Source organism: Osmerus mordax, chromosome 1 (assembly GCF_038355195.1).
Source record: "Osmerus mordax isolate fOsmMor3 chromosome 1, fOsmMor3.pri, whole genome shotgun sequence".
NCBI lineage: Eukaryota > Metazoa > Chordata > Actinopteri > Osmeriformes > Osmeridae > Osmerus > Osmerus mordax.
In genome coordinates, this window is record NC_090050.1 from 12,174,890 (window position 1) to 12,195,880 (window position 20,991).

Genomic DNA, 20,991 nt, shown 5'->3' on the forward strand with positions numbered 1-20,991 from the left:
AACTTCAGGGCGTGATTTATTTTTAAAGGCGGTCAAAACATTTAAAGTCAGGCAATAGCCCTAAAGTGTACAATATTTCACAAGGTCAAAATGTTCCCCGATTAGAAGGTGCCCTGTCATACACGTCCTATAAACCAGGCACCAACCACAGTGGTACAGTACACAGCTAATCCACTTGCCAACAAGTTAACTATTCACCCACATGCAACAAGTTCTAAGTTGAGAAGCCACACACACACTCAAGCAGGTGTTCTCCTGCCGTGTTGCAGTTTGAGTCTGTTTGGAGCCATGAAGCTGGAGTGTAATCCAAGCAGTAACCAGTCAATTGATACTGAATATTTGCACATTGGTGTGAATGTCTCCGTATTTAACCCAGTAACCCCCCCCCCCCCTCCCCCTTGCCTGCCATGTAAATAAATGAGACAAGCTCTGAGGCAGGACATGTCTGTGAGGTGTGTGGAACACTGGTGGGTAGCTAACTGTTCTCTTGTGTTCCACTGTCCCCTGTCAAGAAATACCACAGGGAGGGCAGAAGAGGACTACCACACCCGACACTTGGACTCAGGGTTCATGGGAGTGCCTTTTTTGCACTGGAATGCTTCGGCAAAAGCACCGAAGTTCTGCAGGGAGCCAAGTACCCTGTGAGAGGAGAGAGAGACAGTAGCAGACCTCTGTCAACAACATCTCTTCCAGCTGCAGTAGAATCGACACTCCTGGGGCAATTCACGTGTTTATATTACACAGGGAAATCACATTTAGGCACATTAAGTATTTGAAGTATCCAACACTAAAATGTACTTTCTAAATACGTTGCTGTGTTTTAGAATCCTTCTTCAATTACAGTAGGTCCATACCTGTATTCTAGGGGACTGTGGGAGTCTGTTTTGATAGACTGGCTGGCATATTCAGGCCGATAGGCACCACACCACACCTAGGGGAGACAACGGTTAGTTCAGGTTTGATCAAAGCAGACCATTCTGTCTGTTTTGTGCTACTCCTCATAAAGTGAGCAAACTGAACCTTTAAGGAATAATATTTTATGGATACGACTCCCTATAAATTCTTCCCATAAAGTGAAGATAATATGCTTGAGAGAGCAAGCTTTTTGCTGTGTTGCACGGCTGCCTAAGTCCATAATCCCAGCAGGAACTCTGTGTGGCTGTTGTACCGATTTGTAACAGGCTTTTGACTTACTTTGGCTGCAGTGTCCAACACAGCCACACACTCTGTTTTCTGGGCTGTATATTTTGTCTGGCACCACATTTCTCTTTATTTTGGAAGAAATGGTTGACCCTTACATAAGTAGCCTCCATCCAAAATCATGATAGGCGGTTGTTTGAATTGTATGTTGCCAAACCCCATTGCACAGTTGTTTATTTTCAGAAAACCAAGAATTTCGAGCACTTCCCCCGTGCCCTTCATGAGATGTCACAAACAGCAGGGCCAGCAGGACGCCTGCCGGGTGCATCAATTGGTTGTTGTGATAAAAAAAAAAAGTAGGTCATTCATTACTTCAAGTCTTTTTACTCACTTGGGCAAAGTTCAGAAAAAACAGCTGTTTATGGTCCATGTCCAGACCAGGCAAACGAGGCTCCTCCCCCTCTCTCTCGACCCACTTCAGGTAGGCCTGTGGTCACACACAGACACTGGTTTGTTTGGGTGACAAAGCGATGTCTAACAGGATTATGAGATGGGGATATCGATTCAGGATGACTGTGTGGACCTCCGACCTTGTAGGCTTGTCGAACTCCTCCATTATCAGCGATGTTCTCCCCCAAGGTGCTGATTCCACTGACCTGAGGCAACACACAGACGTGTCTTCAAACACACGCGCAAACAGGTGCACGCACGCACACACACGCATGCATACGCACACGTACAACAGTCTTCAAACTCTGAGAACTTACATTTTGTCCCCCCGCCAGCTTCCAGTGGAAGTTACCATACTGTTGAACCATGCACTGTGACTGGTCCTTGAAGTGCTCCGCTGAGTAGTTACTCCACCAGTTCAGCATGTTACCATCCTTGTCAAAGTTACGCCCTGCGTCACAGAATAGAGGACTGGAGTCATTACACAAGCATGTGAACGCTTGGCAAGGCATGCACACTTTTAATCAATTCCAGAATGTGCTTTGCACTACTACAGATGCCTCACCATTGTCATCAAAGCCATGGGTGATCTCATGTCCAATCACCATCCCGATCCCCCCAAAGTTGAGAGCCTGAAGCTGCTTCTTGCTGAAGAAGGGAGGCTGCAGGATTCCAGCTGGGAAGACTGGATGACAAATCAGACATGGTGTAGATGTGGCACACGCAAGCACACACGCACACACATGCACGCACACATGCATGCACAGACACACAACCCCGGAAGACACACGCCCTCGCACACACACATGACCCAGCAAATGAAGGGAACAAGATCCAGCTTTGGCCTGAAATCACCACAGCATATTATCGTCAAACTAGCAGTGCAGTATTACTGAAACATTGTCTGAATCGCATGCATTGTGGCGCCACAAAACCTCTCTTGTCTCTCAACCACAGAGGTGGCGTTCACTGGAGCCTGAAACTAGTTTATTCTATCAACAGTGGAAGGATGTCATTACTGGCAATCATAGTTCTGAATGAGGTGATAGCAGCACTGGGGCACTCAGTCTGACACACAAGCAGACTCATATCAGTTCAAATAATCTGGTTCTGATGCACAGCCTGTGTGCGGCGTGGTCTCAGAGTCTTACCAATCTGGTTTCTGTTTGGCGAGTAAAAGGCGTTCACCACGGCAGCACCGATGATCCACCTTGGTTAGTAGAAAAAGAACGCCACAGTCAGTGTCTTGTCGCTCCCTTCTGCATGTCTCAATGCACTGAAGTAGGATCATGTATTTGAGTTGATGATACGTGTGATATAAGAACCAGATACCCTGTTCCCCAAAAGCAAAGCATCTACCCTCAGACAAGTCCCAATGAGCAGACTGGCTGCTTCCCCAAGTAATCATGTAGGGGGAAGCTGGGAGTGTGTTCTTGTGTTGTGCACTGTCAGTGTTGACAACAATGCCAGGCAGCTTACAGGTCAGGGTCCACAGGCTCACGAAGCTTCTTAAGACTCTTGTGGGCTTCGGCCTCAAGGTTCTCCAGGATGTTCTCAAAGTAGTTTTCCTCGCTGAAATTCAACTGAAGGAAGGACGGAACCCCGATTATCCAAAAAACACTTGATGACAGATCACCTGCACCTCTCTATGGCCGCTACGGCAGTACTTCTGAAGCTCGGTCTATCAGGCCCCCCTTTGAAAATGAAATAAAGTGTCCGTCCCCATTTTAAATCAACACACTTTCCGTATCCATGTACATCTTCCCTTATCTACCCAACAAGAATTATTGCTTGATACACACCTTCCTCTTTCCCTCCAAACTGCTCTGTGATATGGTGTCATAAAACCTGTACAATCCCAAAGGGGAAAATAAACTCAGGTAATCCTTGGGTGGAGGAGAGAGGTGAGAGGTGTGTAAAACGGTCTTACATGTGCATACTCCTGGTCCAGCTTCTGATTGCTGTCTTCCAGAATATGATCCGGGTATCCAATGTGCTCCTTGATGGCCATGGCCTGGATGAGAAAGCAGCAGAGTGCCAGGCTCAGAGACACAGTGAACAACACAGGCACTTCCGGGCAGACCTGCTTATTGTTGAAACTTGCTTATTGTTGAACTTTCTTGTTTCCCAGTTTGAGAGTTTTCCCCCTGGGCTGTTTGTACCTTCTCTCTTGCCTTCTCCTTGGAGGGGCCATCCATCCAGCTCAGCTCCTCCAGAGTCTCCACATACGCTTCCTGGATCTTACTGATGAGATCACTCACCTGCCCACAACAGCCAAGTTCAAATGTAGATCGAATCAAATCAAATCTTCATGAAGTAAAAAATGACAGATGTTTCAAGTAAAATATACATCGCGTGACTAATCTTGTACAGCATCTTGTAAAAATGTATTCATATAAATTAAATGTATTGAAACTGTAAATTGTTCACATTTCTTATTTGGCAGACGTGAAGCTGAACAGACAAACACCTCCCTGCTGCTGACAATAATGGCTCCCTTTCAGCATACTAAGCTAGTGTTGTGGCAGTGCTGTACAGTGATGGCAGAGCCAGAGGGAGAGTTTCCTGTTTTGTCTGCCTCCTGTCCGGGACCATGACTCACCATGCGCTTGCTCTCCCCAGCGAAGGTCTCCCGTACATAGAGGGCTCCAACGGCATTCTCCATGCTGCTCTGAACATAACGCACACAGTCCCGCCAACGTGCTTCCTCCACAGTGGTCCCGTACAGAGCCTGGCCAAGTACACACACACACAGACACAGATACACACACACACACAGGCACACGGAAACACACACGGACACTCACACAGAAACACACGCCCACACAAACACACACAGAGACAAGTCACAAGTGTCAAGTCCAATCCCCCAGCACCATATGCCTTGTGAAAACGAACGCGTCGTAACATGTTCCCAATGAGGACGCCTTCCTCCTAATACTGTGGGACGTCTCATCTCACCTTCCTGTACTGGGACCTGGCGTCCTTGAAGCGCCGACTCAAGCTGCTGACTCTCTCAATGAGGAGCTGCCACGTCAGGTAGTTCTGCATGGTTCTGTAGGAGTTCATTCATATTCTCATGAATGATACACGCACACACATGAACACACACATAACCACACGTGGACACATGTAGACATCCATCCAAACCCATCCACACACACACGTAAATGACCGTGACCGTGATGATCATCTGGCCCGTTCTGTAGCCCACACAGCATGTTGCCGCTGAGTTATTCCATCTGACCTGACACTGTGTTTGGAGAGAACGCTGTTCATCTTTTCAAGGTAGGGGGCGCTGTACACCACCACCTCCTCGTCCTGCTGCAACTCAATGTCCACACTGGACAGTATTCCTTGGACGAAGCGGGTCCAGTTGAAGCCCTTAACAGAACAGAGCTCCGTTTGAGCCAGGTGTTGCAACCAGGCACGACCAGTTTCAACAAAATCTAGTCTTAGTGTGTCCTCATGCAGAACATACTACAGACTGGATCTGAACAGAGACCAAAGAAAAAAAACGATTTAGATTGCCAGATTGACCCGTGCAGCAGGGGTAAGTGTTTCTCCAGGACCTCCAGGGACAGTGACAGGGTGGAGGGGAGCAGAGGGCCAGTGACGGGGTGGAGGGGAGCAGAGGGCCAGTGACGGGGTGGAGGGGAGCAGAGGGCCAGTGACCGGGGTGGAGGGGAGCAGACTGCACCTACGTTGAGACTGAAGGTGTCCTGGAGCTCGCTGAGGGTCATCTTGTTGTAGAGCACGGTGACGTCCTGCCTCTCCTCGGCTGGGGACGTCGCCTTGACAACACACAACAACACCGCAGACATGCTAGGACGTCCGATATACCTTGTATACAGAGATGTACAGTATATCTTGTGTATAGAGATCAATAATAACAAGTTCTGTTGACTCTCATTGGAGAATAAAGACCAATTCTTTATGTCATTCATATATGATGTCTTTACAGAGTTGTATTACTCTTTTTTAACAAGCATACTGTCTCTACTTGGTTAAGTAAGGGGAGGGGCTAGATGTGTCATCTTGTCATGATGTCTTCTTTCTTTGTCCCGTCTTACAAATGTGCTTTTGTTAGGCTGCAAGGAGACAGGATACTCACGTTGGCAACATCTGTCTCCAGCTCCAGCACCTGCAGCATCTCCTCCCACACGCGCTCGTCATCCTGGGTCAAGTTCCGGTCCTCACGTGCGATCTTCGCCATGGAAACCATGAACTGTAAGTAGGCCTCTCGTACCTGAATACAGACACACACACAAACGCATAGTGATGTTCCTGTTTTCCCGTTGTCTGATAGTCACTGTGATAAACAACCAGCACTTCAACAATCCTACTTTATTTCATGTTATTGTTTCACTGTGTCGGATCAAAATGCAGTGACGCTAACCAGACAAATAAAGTTTGACCTGTGCCCTTTAGGTCCTTGATTTTCAGCTCTCCTTATCGTATGCACTATTTGTACTTTGCTTTTGACAAAAAGTTTCTGCTAAAATGAAACAACACTCAACTCTAGACTAGGAAAGTTACCTTTTTGTAGTTTCCATCGTTATAGTAGTAATCTCTGGATGGCATTCCCAGTCCGGGCTGGTCGATCTGTCAAAACAGCAGGGGTCAGCTCACCACTGTCATACTACTCTGGACAGTAGCCCACAGAAAGGTGTGTCTGTGTGCAGTCAACTGTCTGTGTGCATTTGAATGATTTGTGCAGAATCAACACCTGGCAAAATGTACACGTGAAACTCCTCCAGTGTCTACAGTTGCAAACTGACTTATAAATACTGATTGTTGGTGGACCTGTGGCTCATTGCTGTCGCTCTGAGTAACAGCTTCTTCCTGTACTGTCACACGGACCCTGTGCTGTACTGTGACACGGACCCTGTGCTGTACTGTCACACGGACCCTGTGCTGTACTGTCACACTGACCCTGTGCTGTACTGTCACACGGACCCTGTGCTGTACTGTCACACGGACCCTGTGCTATACTGTCACACAGACCCTGTGCTGTACTGTCACACTGACCCTGTGCTGTACTGTCACACGGACCCTGTGCTATACTGTCACACAGACCCTGTGCTGTACTGTCACACTGACCCTGTGCTGTACTGTCACACGGACCCTGTGCTGTACTGTCACACGGACCCTGTGCTGTACTGTCACACGGACCCTGTGCTGTACTGTCACACGGACCCTGTGCTATACTGTCACACAGACCCTGTGCTATACTGTCACACAGACCCTGTGCTGTACTGTCACACGGACCCTGTGCTGTACTGTGACACGGACCCTGTGCTGTACTGTCACACGGACCCTGTGCTGTACTGTCACACTGACCCTGTGCTGTACTGTCACACGGACCCTGTGCTGTACTGTCACACGGACCCTGTGCTATACTGTCACACAGACCCTGTGCTGTACTGTCACACGGACCCTGTGCTGTACTGTCACACTGACCCTGTGCTGTACTGTCACACTGACCCTGTGCTGTACTGTCACACGGACCCTGTGCTATACTGTCACACAGACCCTGTGCTGTACGGTCACACGGACCCTGTGCTGTACGGTCACACGGACCCTGTGCTGTACTGTCACACAGACCCTGTGCTGTACTCACGTAGATGATGTGGCGACTGGAGTCGCGGTCGTCGGTCCACACGTACATGTCCAGCAGCACCTTCTTGTGGAAGCGAGAGGTGAGTTTGACCAGCGTGTCCTCCAGACTCCAAGCCTCCTCTGAGGGAAACACCAGGAACATCACACCCTCACACTAGCACACCTTCAGAGTCATGTACTAATAAAGGGGAGTCAGGTGGCTGAGCGGTTAGGGAATCGGGCTAGTAATCTGAAGGTTGCCAGTTCGAATCCCGGCCATGTCAAATGACGTTGTGTCCTTGGGCAAGGCACTTCACCCTACTTGCCTCGGGGGGAATGTCCCTGTACTTACTGTAAGTCGCTCTGGATAAGAGCGTCTGCTAAATGACTAAATGTAAATGTAAAGGATAATGACTCGCGAGGACAGAACAGGAGTTCAGTGCATTAAACTTGCGATTCAATTAAGCATAAATGTAATGCTTTACAGACTGGAGATGTTCAGTTGACTTAGAGGTACAACAGTGGCGTTAATGCGATATTGTGCAACCCATTTAACAAGAATAACAAAGACTTCGAATTTAGAGCATCCCTTCCTCCTGCTGCTCCTCAGCAACCATGAATCTGTGTCTGCAGATGCACTGATGCGTAGTTAATTCTGTTTGAGCCATGCTCTTATGATTACATGTAATTACACAGTCAGCAGTCAGGAGACGCTATTTTAAGAAGCGGTCACAGTCCTGATGGAGAACCTGCTCTGCCCACTCAACACGCCCCAAATCACAACACCTGAATGCTCAGCTCAGGTCTATCGCCTTAAAGATCTGTCGGCCTATCTGTCACTCTGTCTTTCGGCCTGTCTGTCTGTGTCTCTCTCTCTCTCTCTCTCTCTCTCTCTCTCTCTCTCTCTCTCTCTCTCTCTCTCTCTCTCTCTCTCTCTCTCTCTCTCTCTCTCTCTCTCTCTCTCTCTCTCTCTCTCTCTCTTCTCTCTCTCTCTCTCTCTGTCTCTGTCTCTCTGTCTCTCTGTCTATCTCTCTCTCTCTCTCTGTCTGTCTGTCTGTCTGTCTCTCTCTCTCTCTCTCTCTCTCTCTCTCTCTCTCTCTCTCTCTCTCTCTCTCTCTCTGTCTTTCTCTCTCTCTCTCTCTGTCTTTCTCTCTCTCTCTCTCTCTCTCTCTCTCTCTCTCTCTCTCTCTCTCTCTCTCTCTCTCTCTCTCTCTCTCTGTGTCAGTCTGTCATGATGTGCCAACCACTCGATGTGCGTGTTCATGTGGTTCAAAGCGCAGTGTGTTTGTGTGTACGTCTGTGGGCGTGTGTGTTGTCAGAGATGACGGAGAGTGTGTGTGTTTAGTACCTGTGGTGCTGTTCCAGTTCTCCGAGGCAACAGGCCAGTCTCCTACACTGTCAATGAGCCTGAGGAGGGGCTGGGAGTCACGCTGCTCAATCAGACCTGCAGGAGACACACACACAGACACACACACAAACATAAATAACATAAACACACAGACAGAGGAATACACAAACATACACACACAAACAGACGTGCATACACACCCGCATACAGATATTCTCGTCTCAGTCAGCGTTTTTGACCATCAGGAGTCAGTACTGCTGTCCAGAGTCAGGTTGACAAGTGCACCACTTACTCTCGTTCATGCAGGAGGTGTAGAGGGTTTTGGCCTTCCTTATGGCTTCCCGGTCCTGTTCGTTCTCTGTCTCAAGAACACCTGGTAGAAACCAAGCAGAAGAGAGACTGCACTGACAGATCGTTTTCATCCATCTCATAAATGAAAGACGAGACAACACCTCTACTTTAAACTCCCCTTAAAGCCCACTCACTTCAGACACAGCAACAGCTGACCAGCAGGTCTCTGTTTAGATGTCCCAGGCCCCTGCCCAGCTGACCTTAGGGTTACTATGGCAACTCACCCAGACTGACCTTTGAGCACAATCTCCAGCTTGTCTCTCAGGATGTCAAAGACACTGTGGCGAGAGCTGGTCTCTGGAATCACGTGGCTCTCCAGCCAGCCCCCGCAAGCGTACTGGTAGAAGTTCTGACATGGCTCCACAGTGGCATCCATGTTCTGCAGGAGACGGGCACCTGGGTGACAGACAGAGAGGATGGGATAGGGGGCAAAAAGATGGGGGGGTGAGAAAAAAGAGGAGAAGCAAGTAGGAGGAGAAGAAGAAATGAGAGGTGGTGGAAAAAGTGGAACGAGGACAGAGAGAGGGAGAGAATGAAAAAAGGGAGGTTGATCGAACCGATATATTCTGTTTTTATATCGTGGCCATTTTTTGTTTTGATATTGTGTTTTGAACATTATGTGTGAGGCGGTTTAGCTCAATGGAGAACAGAAATGTTGTTGTTGACCAGTGGCACGGACGCTATGTTTGGCACCTGCTGTCACACACTCCGGAGTTGTGCACACATTGTTGATGCTGGAGCGATACAGCTGCCCTGGAAACAAAAAAGCCATTAGGCATTAGATACAGTAGCAACCAGTCCGTGGTTTACTGGTTTAAAAACACAATTTAGGCTTGTGCTTTCATTAGCATGTGGTCTTATCAAAGCTGAACATGTCTGCCTATCTGTCTGCCTGTATGTATGTCTGTCTGCCTGTATGTCTGTCTGTCTGTCTGTCTGTCTGTCTGTCTGCCTGTCTGGTACAGAAAGGAATGGGTTGAGTCAGCACTATCCTTAACTCTCACTTTTGTCTGACTCTGCTGATGAGGCAGGGAAGAGAATGAAGGGGACACATGGATCAGAGAATTACTCTGACGCCACATAGTGGGTGGAGGAAACGCCAGGTGCCTAGACTCACCTTCAGAGACTGAGTTCCTGGACACACCTGGTCTGTTACTTCGCTCTGCATTGGTAACGATCAAAAACAAAACAGGGAGGACATTTACTTTAGCGTCTTACTGAATTCTATACGAGCTTATAACAGAATCGACTGCCTGTTACGCATTAAGAAAGTTTACTTAGCAGTGGCTGGTATGGATCAATTCATCGATGCATTCCAACAGTCAAAATTACTCTATTTAAAATTTACTTTCAATATGCTATTGTAATTAACAGCATTTGGATCAGATAAGCATGATGACTTGCTCCGTGGTTGCACACGTTCTTACCTTTCAGAGCAGATGTGTACAGGACTATAAGACCGGCCAGAGCGCAACTGACCAGCAACAACAACACAGATAGTCCGATCTCCGCAACAGTCCAACGGCGCTTTCCTGGTTTGGTAGATTTTTCCATGATGTCCATTTGGCTTTCGGATTTGCCCATTCTTGTCTCTCCCCTGCTCTCTGAAAAAAAAACTATAGCGTGATTTGTGAAGGGTAGAAAGCGTAAGCGCCCGTGACTGGTCGGTTATGCAGTGCGTGATGCAGCATTCCCCTCAGTGATATAGAGCGAGCCTAGGGACTTGAGTGCATAAAATCACCCGTTGGTGTCAAACAATGTGTTTTTGTATCTACACACTGTGTCCGGACGCACGGTATCCGGTATATCCATTAGCCTACGTGCTTGAGATACGTAGCCCACTTGTAATCAAAGCGGTCAAATAACCGACTGTGGTGTGTGTCCACGCGGTAGGCTAATTGTGCGTCCATGCACCCACATCTGTTAGGAGTGAGGCATATCTTGTGACTGCATGCTGTATGGAATAAGGCCCCTTTAAGATATCCTAACATGAGGTCTGAGCCATACATCCAAGAGCACTATTACCCATTCATCGTGATATTGTATTTTCACAATACTGCAAATGAGCACTTGTGGGGGAACAAAACATAATCACCCATGGCGTTCAGCTGCGGCATCACTCAGCATTATATTCAGGAGGAGGCACCTGTTCCTCCATCGGCGGCCTGTTGCACCGTCATTAAGACTGACAGGAGAGCGGTGCTGTAAATCAGCACGCATGCAGCTAGGGCTCATTACCTCCGGCTGATGAATACACATGGGCACACGTCTGGCAGTGCCACCGCTGTGATGGATGAGCCGGGGGCAGAAAGGTTACGCTGATGGGAGAAGGTATTCCACCGCGTGGAAAGACTGGCACAGACGAGATCATGTCTCTGTCGTTGTGGTGACTTTAAGACGTATCTTTTCCTAATGAGTTAATTTAACTATATGCCTTTATGCCCGTTTCTATTGTTTCTTATTTCAAGAAATCGAGTGAAGGCTTATAGCTAAAAGTTAATTAGAGCTCAGGAAATGACTGATAGGCCTTGAGCAAAAAAAGAAAACGGTAAAGCAGTTTAAATTAAATTCCACAGCATTTTCTTTCAAAAGTGATGTAACCCCGAATGCTGACTTATGCAGAAAACACAGGTTCTACATGTAAATAACAACTATAATGCCATGTTAGGGTGTAGAATTACATGAGGTAAAACTAAAAACTGCAAATATGTAATTTGATGATCTTAAAATGCTTGACAGAAGGAACCCGGGTGTTGGGCTGTGTGTGTGGCTGACCAAGAATGGATACATGTTTGCTTGTAGAACCCTTTACTTTTGTGATTGCATGTAGCTAATTGTGTTGTTTGGTGGCTGGTACTGTGTGTGCCAGACCCCTGAGGGGATTAGCTGTGAGGTCAGCAGGGTGAGTGATATGTGAGAGCAATGTGCCTCAGATCTCAACACAAACAATAAGTCTTTAAGTCAACTTGCAACTGTAGAAACCAGAGGAGTTTCACACTAACAATTGGTTAACTACAGGTGTCAATTTTGCACAAAATTTTAATGCACAAAAACGCTACAAAGTACATTGCACCACGTAGTTACAGTGTCATCCAAGATACAATGCATGTGAATTTCCCTACTGGACACATACAGTATATGAGGAACTCAATCTATGTCTGAGAACCACTAATGTTCACTTGTGTGTGTCTGGCTAGCAGATGCATCTTGCATGTAGTAACAGATAACCTAATTCCACCTGGAAATGTGCTGTAAGTATCGGTTGTGACATGCTGACAGTCCTGAGGTGTATGTGTGTGTACAGGTGTCCTACACCTCTTTAGTGTGTGTAAGAGCCCAGCGCTCCTTACCTGTGTGTCTGGTTGGTAGCAATCCCAGAAACGTCCCTTTACCAGCTATCCCAGACACCCCTACTGAGTTCTCACTCAGAGCTGGTGTGTGGAGAAATGAGCGTGTGCTCCGCTGGATGCAGGAGAGACTATCTGGTCCCCCGGGCGCAGCTTGTGTGAGGGAGTGAGAGAAAGGGAGAGAGAGAGAGAGAGAGAGAGAGAGAGAGAGAGAGAGAGAGGCGAGGGGAGACAGACGGGGGGTGAGGAGAGGGAGGAAGGGTTGGAAGAAATAGATGGGAGACGAGGAAGGAGAGGGGAGGAGGAAAATGTGGAAGGAGTCTGCCTGTGAGATAGTGATGGTGATGAAATGAAATCACAGGGAAAGGACTGGTGAAAGGAGAGGGGAGGGGAGGAGAGGAGAGGGGGATGAAGAGGGTGTAGCAATTATATCAGTTTCTTTCTCCGTTTTTCATTTTGTCAAAGGGGTTACTATTGAATGCTCCCAGCTGCTCAGTGAAGAGCAGAGAGAGAAGCCGTCAGAGGAGGGGTCTCTTGGAAGCCTCAGACACAAGTCCTGTGCTCCGAGAAATGTGCAAATGGAATGTATGGATTATTGAAGTATTTACTGACTTGTGCCATGTGACTAGGGTCTAGGCTAGGGTTTTTACTGTCATACTGTCAGCCCCAGGAACAGTCCTGTACCCACCCCAGCCCCAGTACACACCCCAGCCCCAGTACCCACCCCAGCCCCAGTACCCACCCCAGCCCCAGTACCCACCCCAGCCCCAGTACCCACCCAGCCCCAGTACCCACCCCAGCCCCAGTACCCACCCCAGTCCCAGTACCCACCCCAGCCCCAGTACCCACCCCAGCCCCAGTACCCACCCCAGCTTTAGCTTTATTTTTAGCTTTCACTCAAATCTACAGCCCCAGCTCTAGCCCCAGCCCATCCTACCGACCCAGACTCCCCTTCAACATCCCAAGCCCCCCCGTCTGTGTCAGAGTGGTAAAATGGCTTGGAGCCCAGGCTCATCAACAGCCTGATTAACTGCAGTAATGAACTGATATTAGAAAAAGAGGGAGGGAGCCACTGTGACCAGAGAACGGCCCCTTCTCCAGCCCAGCTGTCCGTGAGAGGCAGGAGGTCCTGCTGCTTGCAACACATGAATAAATATCATATTCAGTAAGCATGCGTGTGTGGGGGTTAAATGACTGTAAACACGTTTAGCAGAAAACAATCACAATTATGTACAGTAAAACACTGTATTTCAAGGAGGTTTAAAAAAAAGGACTATATAAAAAGGGACTATATAACTATTCCAGACTATATAAAATAAGGGAGTCAGGTGGCTGAGCGGTTAGGGAATCGGGCTAGTAATCAGAAGGTTGCCGGTTCGATTCCCAGCCGTGCACAACTGACATTGTGTCCTTGGGCAAGGCACTTCACCCTGCTTGCCTCGGGGGAATGTCCCTGTACTTACTGTAAGTCGCTCTGGATAAGAGCGTCTGCTAAATGACAATGTCTAAATGTCTAAAATAAAAAGCAAGTGACTGAGCGAGTGTGACAGCTAATCTCACTGTCACATTGCAGATCAAGAAAAAAGACTATTCGTGCCATATTAGCTTCCCGTAAAGCCTTAAGATAAGGCAGTTGAGGCATGCAAAATCTGTTCATAATCCCAAATTAATTTTGCTTGGAGGAAAGTTCACCGGACAACTCCTGAAGTCATTAAACTCCACAAAGAAACAACCATGAGATTACACTGCCAACAAGTTCTGTTGAAATTAGTTGTGGACAGTAACTGATGGGATGTGTTTAATTGCAAAACACTATGGATTGGATAAGTAACTTTCTCAGTCAAATTATATGACAGGTAAGTGGGGAGCACAGTAAAGACCAGAGATGGCTTATTTAGGCTACAGCTACCTGGTTTTACTTTCATTTGTTGCCTGTTTGCAAACAAAAAACACCTCACTGTAACAGCACAGCCAACGTATTTCACTGTCCCATTGAAGAACCTGTTGAACGTGTTGCTACACAGTCGATTACAATGAACCATAAAGGAGAACTTCAGAACAAACTCTTCAAGATCTCTTAACTGCTTTGGACCGCGCCTTTGGCGTCACTGAAGCCAGATGCCTCGGCTTGTTATCCCACATGTTCTATCCTGTGGTCTCCTTCTCTCTTGCTGCGACTGAGACAGAAATGTTTACTGACTTGTCTCTACACATTTGTTATTCCATGTGGCTTGATGTCTGAACGCTGTCAAACACCTGGGTGCTCAACTCTTACGGCACCCCTGTGCTCGCCAAGAACATGTCTAATTGTTTAAGTGAAGGAGTTCAAATACAATCATTCGAGATGTATTTGTTGTGCAGCATGCTTGTAAAGCAGTGCCATGTGTGTGTGTGTGTGTGTGTGTGTCTGTGTGTGTGTTTAGACTCTTTCAGACCAGGAGGAAATACTTTACTGCCTTTATGATTAGGCTTGAAAAACAAGCTTTGAAAGCTTTTTAATAATGTTATTACTGATGAGTCCATGTCTTTGATGAAAAGAACACTACTTACTTACTAAAAGCCATGTACCAGAATATCTCTGGAAAGCACAGTCCCTGAAAACACTGAGAGGTCTCTGTAGAGGAAACATGAAAAGTGTCTGTGGGCTGGAGGTCTGAAGAGGTTCTTCAGATGTGTGATTGTGTACTTTCAATGTCAAGGATTCAATTCCTGGTTGCATACAGATTATCTACTTTTACTTTAAATAATACCACTAGCATGTCCTAGCATATATTTTGTGGCTTCAATTATATGAATGTTAATGTTTTTCTTTGATATAAACGACTCCAATCTTGAGTTCCATATTTGGAGTTATTGTGAGATTTTCCACTAAATTAACACTGTTAATACATCATTACAAATATGTTCATGGATTCAATTAATTTCAGTTCTGAGACAAGTTACCATATGTGGGTCTCAGTATTGCATAACTTGGTAATTGGCATTATTTTGTGTATGAATCCCGTTGCGTAACACTACTGATGAGCTGATACCATCTCACATCAAAGAGAACAATTTATTTCCAAAATCTCATCCAAACTACCTTTTTAAACTTGGTTTTCTCCAAAATAAATACAAGCTGCCAGCAATCAGAGCCTGGAGGTTTTGGGTGATCTCAGTGTCTGAAGTAGGCTCACTTTTTAAACAGTGGTTCCATAACCTTTTGTGTTGCTTTACTTTATACATTTCTTTTTTTTGCAAAAGTTGTGAGCAGTGACCATTTTAAATGATATTATTCTTTAAATCTACCCAATTATGAAGATAAGTATGACAGCCAAATGATTTGCTTACATTATGTAACCCAATCTTTTCCTGGGTAATGTTATTTCTTAATTGCTTATGCCTCAAAAGTATATCAAATGGTTATTATTTCTCACAAACTTTGCTTTTGTGACCAAGACATTGATATTTTGAATGTGTATTTCCAATGAAAAAACACACATTTGTATCTTTTCATTCACATAAAGTCAGAAAAAACAACATGTGAATCCAAATTAACTTGTAGGCTACTGTTACTAAAGTAATACAAAAATGACTTCAAAAGAAAATATTTTGAAGTGAGCAATGTGATCAGACGTGACAATATGAGCATCAAGGATGTGGACTATGGATATGGAAAGTAGGGGTGTAGCTGGTATGCCTTTAGCCTGGAGAGTACGGGAGAACATATAGGGAGAACAGGTAGGGAGAACAGATCATTTGTATACCTTTAGGACCCTGGGGAGGACACAAAGAGGCTTGGGAGGACAGGGGCCTTCCTTAATACACTAAGCTTGATTTGGAGTGTTTGGACATCCACCAAGGGAGGGAGATTTAAGTGGACCCAGGTAACAAAAAGAGGTGAATATCATCATTATTTGAAAATACTGAAAATACAAGACCATTTTACAGTCTTGCAAAGCTCAAAGAGAAAAACACAAATGTTAATTTAAACATAGCAAACACCACTTAGGCAGAACTGTACATGCAGCACTGTATGGCAAATTAGGCCTACAATTATGACAACTGGCTCAACCATTGAGCTTGTAATGACTTATGTAATAAACAAAACACTTTCTTCATCAGTTTGGACATACCAGCCAAAGGTTGAAAATGGACCGCTCAGGGACTGAGTTGGTCAGAAGGAAATGAATTGTTATAGTAATAATAATATGTAATGATGAAGAAAGTGTTTTGTCCGTCTCTTCATAAACGGAGGGAGTTGAGTTCTGGATTTTAATAAGTATTATCAATCTGCAGATTAGGAGAGAAAACCAGAACTCTGACAATAAATGACAACACAACACCAGCCTTAGGTCTCAATCATGTCTCTCACCGCCCTGAAGGCCGGCGGACCATCTTTTATAGGGTACAAGAATGTAAACATTGATAGTGACAGTCAGGCAGTAATGACATTACAACAGTCTCAGAGAAAGAGATTCACAGCTCCCAACCCAGGACCACTCTCAGACGAGAGAGATCATCAGAATCAGAATAGTGTTTAATCGCCAAGTAAGTGGTCACAAACAAGGAATTTACTTTGGTGGGCAGGTGCATACAGTAAACATAATAAACAATATAAAATGTACAACAAAATACTGGCAGAGCTTTACAATAAAAATTAAATGATAAATAAAATACAAATTATAGTTGGAGCTTTCCTTGTAGTCATGAGAAGGCACGTTTACCCAGTACTTTCTCCTGACCCCGAACATCTATTAATAGACACAATCTACTTGTATTAATAGCAAGCTCACATGAGAACATACTAACTAGTATCCAATGACTAGTTATATTGATTAGTGAATAATGTAAGCACACAAGAAATCCCAATTTCTTCCACAGTAGGAAAACAATAGGGCCCCTGCATCTTTTCTGCTTGAACCCAAAACAAGTGTTTGAGGTTATGTAACCCAAAATGGGGATTGGGGGGGGGGGGATTCTGGGTGAAATACCGAGGCATCGATTCTAGTTAGATAGGAGTGGCAGCCGTGGTCATCCTTCTGTGTAGTGTGACAGCGTTAGTCTTCCCAACAGACTGGCTGTCGGCTCTGCAGCAGTCTGTGGATTAATGGGCTGGCCTTACACACGGAGCAGTGACTGGCTGAGATTAACTGCGCCTACTGCCTAGATTTACCGCCTGGTTTTACCGCCTGGTTTCACAACTCCATTTGAATAAACACACAGCCAGGGGCAGACGGACATGTCGTCTACTATAGAGACCCTCGTATATTAGCTGCTCAATGCTAAAGGAACAGATTTCCTCTTCGCTCAGTTCTGAATGATTTGTTTCTGTGTCCTGGTCTCTAATCTGGCTGTCATCGCTGGGGTAGATTGGTGGCTTCCTGTGGAGACAGACTGCTAGTGAAGCACAGTTCTTACTGTGTTGGAGCTGGCTCTTCATAGACACCCTGTATCAGCACGTCTTTGGTGTCTCCACCTGCACTCATGCAAAGCCCCTGAGCATAATTGCTTTGGTGATAAGTTGCTTAAAAAAGAAAAGCCGTTTTCAAAGACAGAAAATAATAGTCTACTTGTGGGGCATATGAGGTAGCGATGATAATGTTCGCCGAGTGAGTGCATAAGTCTGTGTGTGTGTGTGTAAAAATGTTGCCTTAAGAGCTCCATCTGTGTTGCTGACAGTAAATTACCATTCAGCTAATCTGGGGAGTTAAGCAAGGCTATTATGATGTACAATTAAGTGTTCAACATCCATACACAATATATGATTACAGTATACTCTTAGCCATGCTGTTTCTACTAACTATATGCCATTAGAATGACTCATCTATACGGGCCCGTACTGCAGCACCTTATTTTGTCTCTCGTGCGTGTACTCTGGAGTCGTTCTGTCATTGTTATCCTGGTGACGATAGTTAGAGAACTGAGTGTCAACTTCATGAAAAAAAACAAAAGCTGCATAGCAAACTCACTTCACCACCAGGGGGGATGACCTGTTGAAAGCTATGAGAGGAGAGCAGTGTTTATCACACCAACAGTAAACCTGGCTCAGAACGTTCCATTTCTCTTCTCCTGGTGTTCTGGTGACTCCTTTAACGAGGGGCTTTACATTCTTTCTGTCTGTCTTTGGTAAAGTACACCATGCAAACCTCCTATTCAGTAAAAGGAACGGACTGGAACTGCGACGCTAGGTCGTGGATTTTAACAAGAAGAATATTGCTCTCGCAGTCCATGTGATAAGGACAAATGAAGTCCCTACATACTATACGTGTGTTTGTAACCTATACATTAACAGTCGCCTTCCACTGTTTAGCATCGTGATGTTGCGCTGCCCTCCATCCAGCCAGATTGTGTCGTACGTACACCTCCCGTGGCGTGTGCAGTGAAGGTTGAGAGTGACGCCGTGCATCCTCCTGTCTATGGCATTTCCCAGCCTGCGTGATCTCTCCACCTGTCCCTCAGTCGGTGGCAGCCAGGACAGCACTATCCCTGTAGCAGGCCTAATCCTCCTTATCTTAATGGCATCTCCCTGCTATCGCACTCGTCGCGGGAACAATTGACTCTTGCTGTCTCTTTATCAGCACAGCCACCCCCTCTTCAATACCACACTGCCAGCTCCTCTGACAGGTGCCCCTGTTCTCTGTTTGAACCTTTCAATGATCCCTCACTACTGTCCAGGTAATCTCATGCTAGTGGTCTGCTACGCACACATTTATCCTCAATAGGGTTCCTTTTGGAAATACATATTACAAATATCAAGCTGTAAGTACAATCTGTTTCATATCGTCTTGACTCACATAAAGAAGTATTGAGGTATGAAATGTTACACTTTTAACCCCTGATATTTGTTGATTTTGGAACAATCAACGGTCCAGAATGGCCTGTGCTTATCTGAAATATGAATATATCTAGACAGCAAATTTTGTATTTGATTTTGACAGATATTTGAGGTGTATTTATGTAGGCTTGAGTTTATTTTCTCTTGCATGGGCTGTGAGGAGGGTTGATCCCAACAGTCCCTCAGTGACGACTGCAGCTCTCAAGCAGAGAAACTGAAAAAGGCTGAAGAGAGGTAAAACAACAACAGAGATCATGTAAAACTACATTTAAAAACCGGATCTGCTCCCTTGGACTTGCAAGGTCAAGACAGTCATTATCTAGTCCAGGATAGGATTCATGTAGAACCACTTGCCACACATCATAAATTCAATCTGAGTTGATCACAGAGATCTTTTTGCTTATGCATGAGAGAACGTTATATAGGCTACCTCAAGAATTCTATTGTTGCTTTTTTCTGACAGAATATGGCTAAAACACATAACATTTTCACCCTAATAAAAATAATACTATTAAACCAGTGAGACATCCAAAACGTACTTGTACCCCATAAGTACAAAGGTAGCTTTAAAAGTCATACATCGCCCTCTACAGGGTCTGAATGGATTGTGAAAGACGTGAGACTTGCGAGGACAACACCTAGCTTTCAGTGCCAGGCTCTCATAGCTATACACAATGAGCCGTAAGATTGCTACCCTCCATCCAGCCCAGCCCAGCCAAATTAGACATTACATTTTCTTATGACAATAAATCCCATTACCAAATGAACCAGCGCTTTCTAAACAAACAGTTCATTTTGTGCTTGGCTCTAATAATGATATGTTTGTAAATCTTGTGTAATTGCGTTTTTTTGTTTTTGTTGTTTCAGTGTACGTTATCAGCAGCTAATGAACGATGAGGCATTCCGGCAGCAGGCGGTAATTGCCTGGAGCCCAACCGTGGGAGAGTAATTACAGGGACAGAGAGGAGTATATGACTTCATGACTGCCACCATTTAATGATAATGGGGTGCAACTCCACAGTGCTGTGGTCAGCTAATCACTCTGGACTGGATGGGACACCTCTCAATGCAAACCAGCCGTGACTGGAATACAGAGTACCAGCTCGCCCACACTGATCTGTTACGCTCCGTGCCGCTCGACAGGGGAGCAGGCATATCATTATAACTGTGACCCTCTGCCACCTGCAGTGCCATGATTAGTGTCACCATGGATGGACAGGTTTAACGGCAGATAAACTAATCTCTTCCTGCCACACCGTTGAGGATGAATACACACCAATATCTCAGTTTTTACAAGCGTTGATTGGCCTTTTAGAAGGACATAATAAGAATAAAAAAGTGTTGACCTTGTTAAAAAAATAAAATATGATGAGAAAAGGAACTAACAAAAGGATCCTTTTTATCAGTTTTTAAGTAGCCTGCAGAAAATCCTTGGATCCAAACTCTCTTTCTATAACTCAAAGAAAAGCTCAAAACTCAACATTGAAGATGAAAGACAGAAGACGCACAAGACTGAGGACAGACCTAATACTTTATCATTATAAAATTCTACCAAGGTTTGTTGAATCTAATGGCGATTAATTTCAAGGCCAGCACTTTTTCTAGAAACTAAATGTTAGTTTAAATATATGAATAAACTAGTCATATAGCTTACATATGAACCCTACCACACCACATACCTACACATAGGCAAACTAAGGTAGCCTTTTGTTTTTGATCCATATATTTATCCAAACACATTTTATTTTTCAAATAAATACATGTAAATCTAAAGTATATATTTATCATAGCTGTGGTTTGGCGTGCCATAATAATCCAACTGCTCCCCCTGTTGTTTTTCCTTTGCAACTCGTCTGTCACTTGGCATTCTGGGTAACTTGGGTAGCCAATCAAATAAAGTGTTTTCAACTCGTTGTTATGGGAGGAAAGCCAAGCTG

General features: G+C 45.3%; 1 protein-coding gene across 1 annotated transcript; it reads right to left on the reverse strand.

Moving 5' to 3' along the window:
• Window positions 1-436: 436 nt before the first annotated feature.
• mmel1 (membrane metallo-endopeptidase-like 1) lies at window positions 437-12,339 on the reverse strand. Its single transcript, XM_067242151.1, has 24 exons — window positions 12,241-12,339; window positions 10,318-10,494; window positions 10,008-10,052; window positions 9,584-9,643; window positions 9,125-9,286; window positions 8,832-8,912; window positions 8,540-8,635; window positions 7,214-7,332; window positions 6,130-6,195; window positions 5,705-5,839; window positions 5,295-5,384; window positions 4,838-4,974; window positions 4,552-4,645; window positions 4,193-4,321; window positions 3,753-3,851; window positions 3,521-3,604; window positions 3,070-3,173; window positions 2,742-2,800; window positions 2,156-2,275; window positions 1,908-2,041; window positions 1,731-1,796; window positions 1,532-1,627; window positions 855-931; window positions 437-639 (listed from the first exon to the last, which is right to left on the reverse strand). Exons 2-24 carry the CDS (start codon window positions 10,472-10,474, stop codon window positions 540-542), a joined length of 2,310 nt encoding a protein of 769 aa, XP_067098252.1. The 5' UTR covers window positions 10,475-10,494; window positions 12,241-12,339; the 3' UTR covers window positions 437-539.
• Between the last annotated feature and the right edge of the window lie 8,652 nt (window positions 12,340-20,991).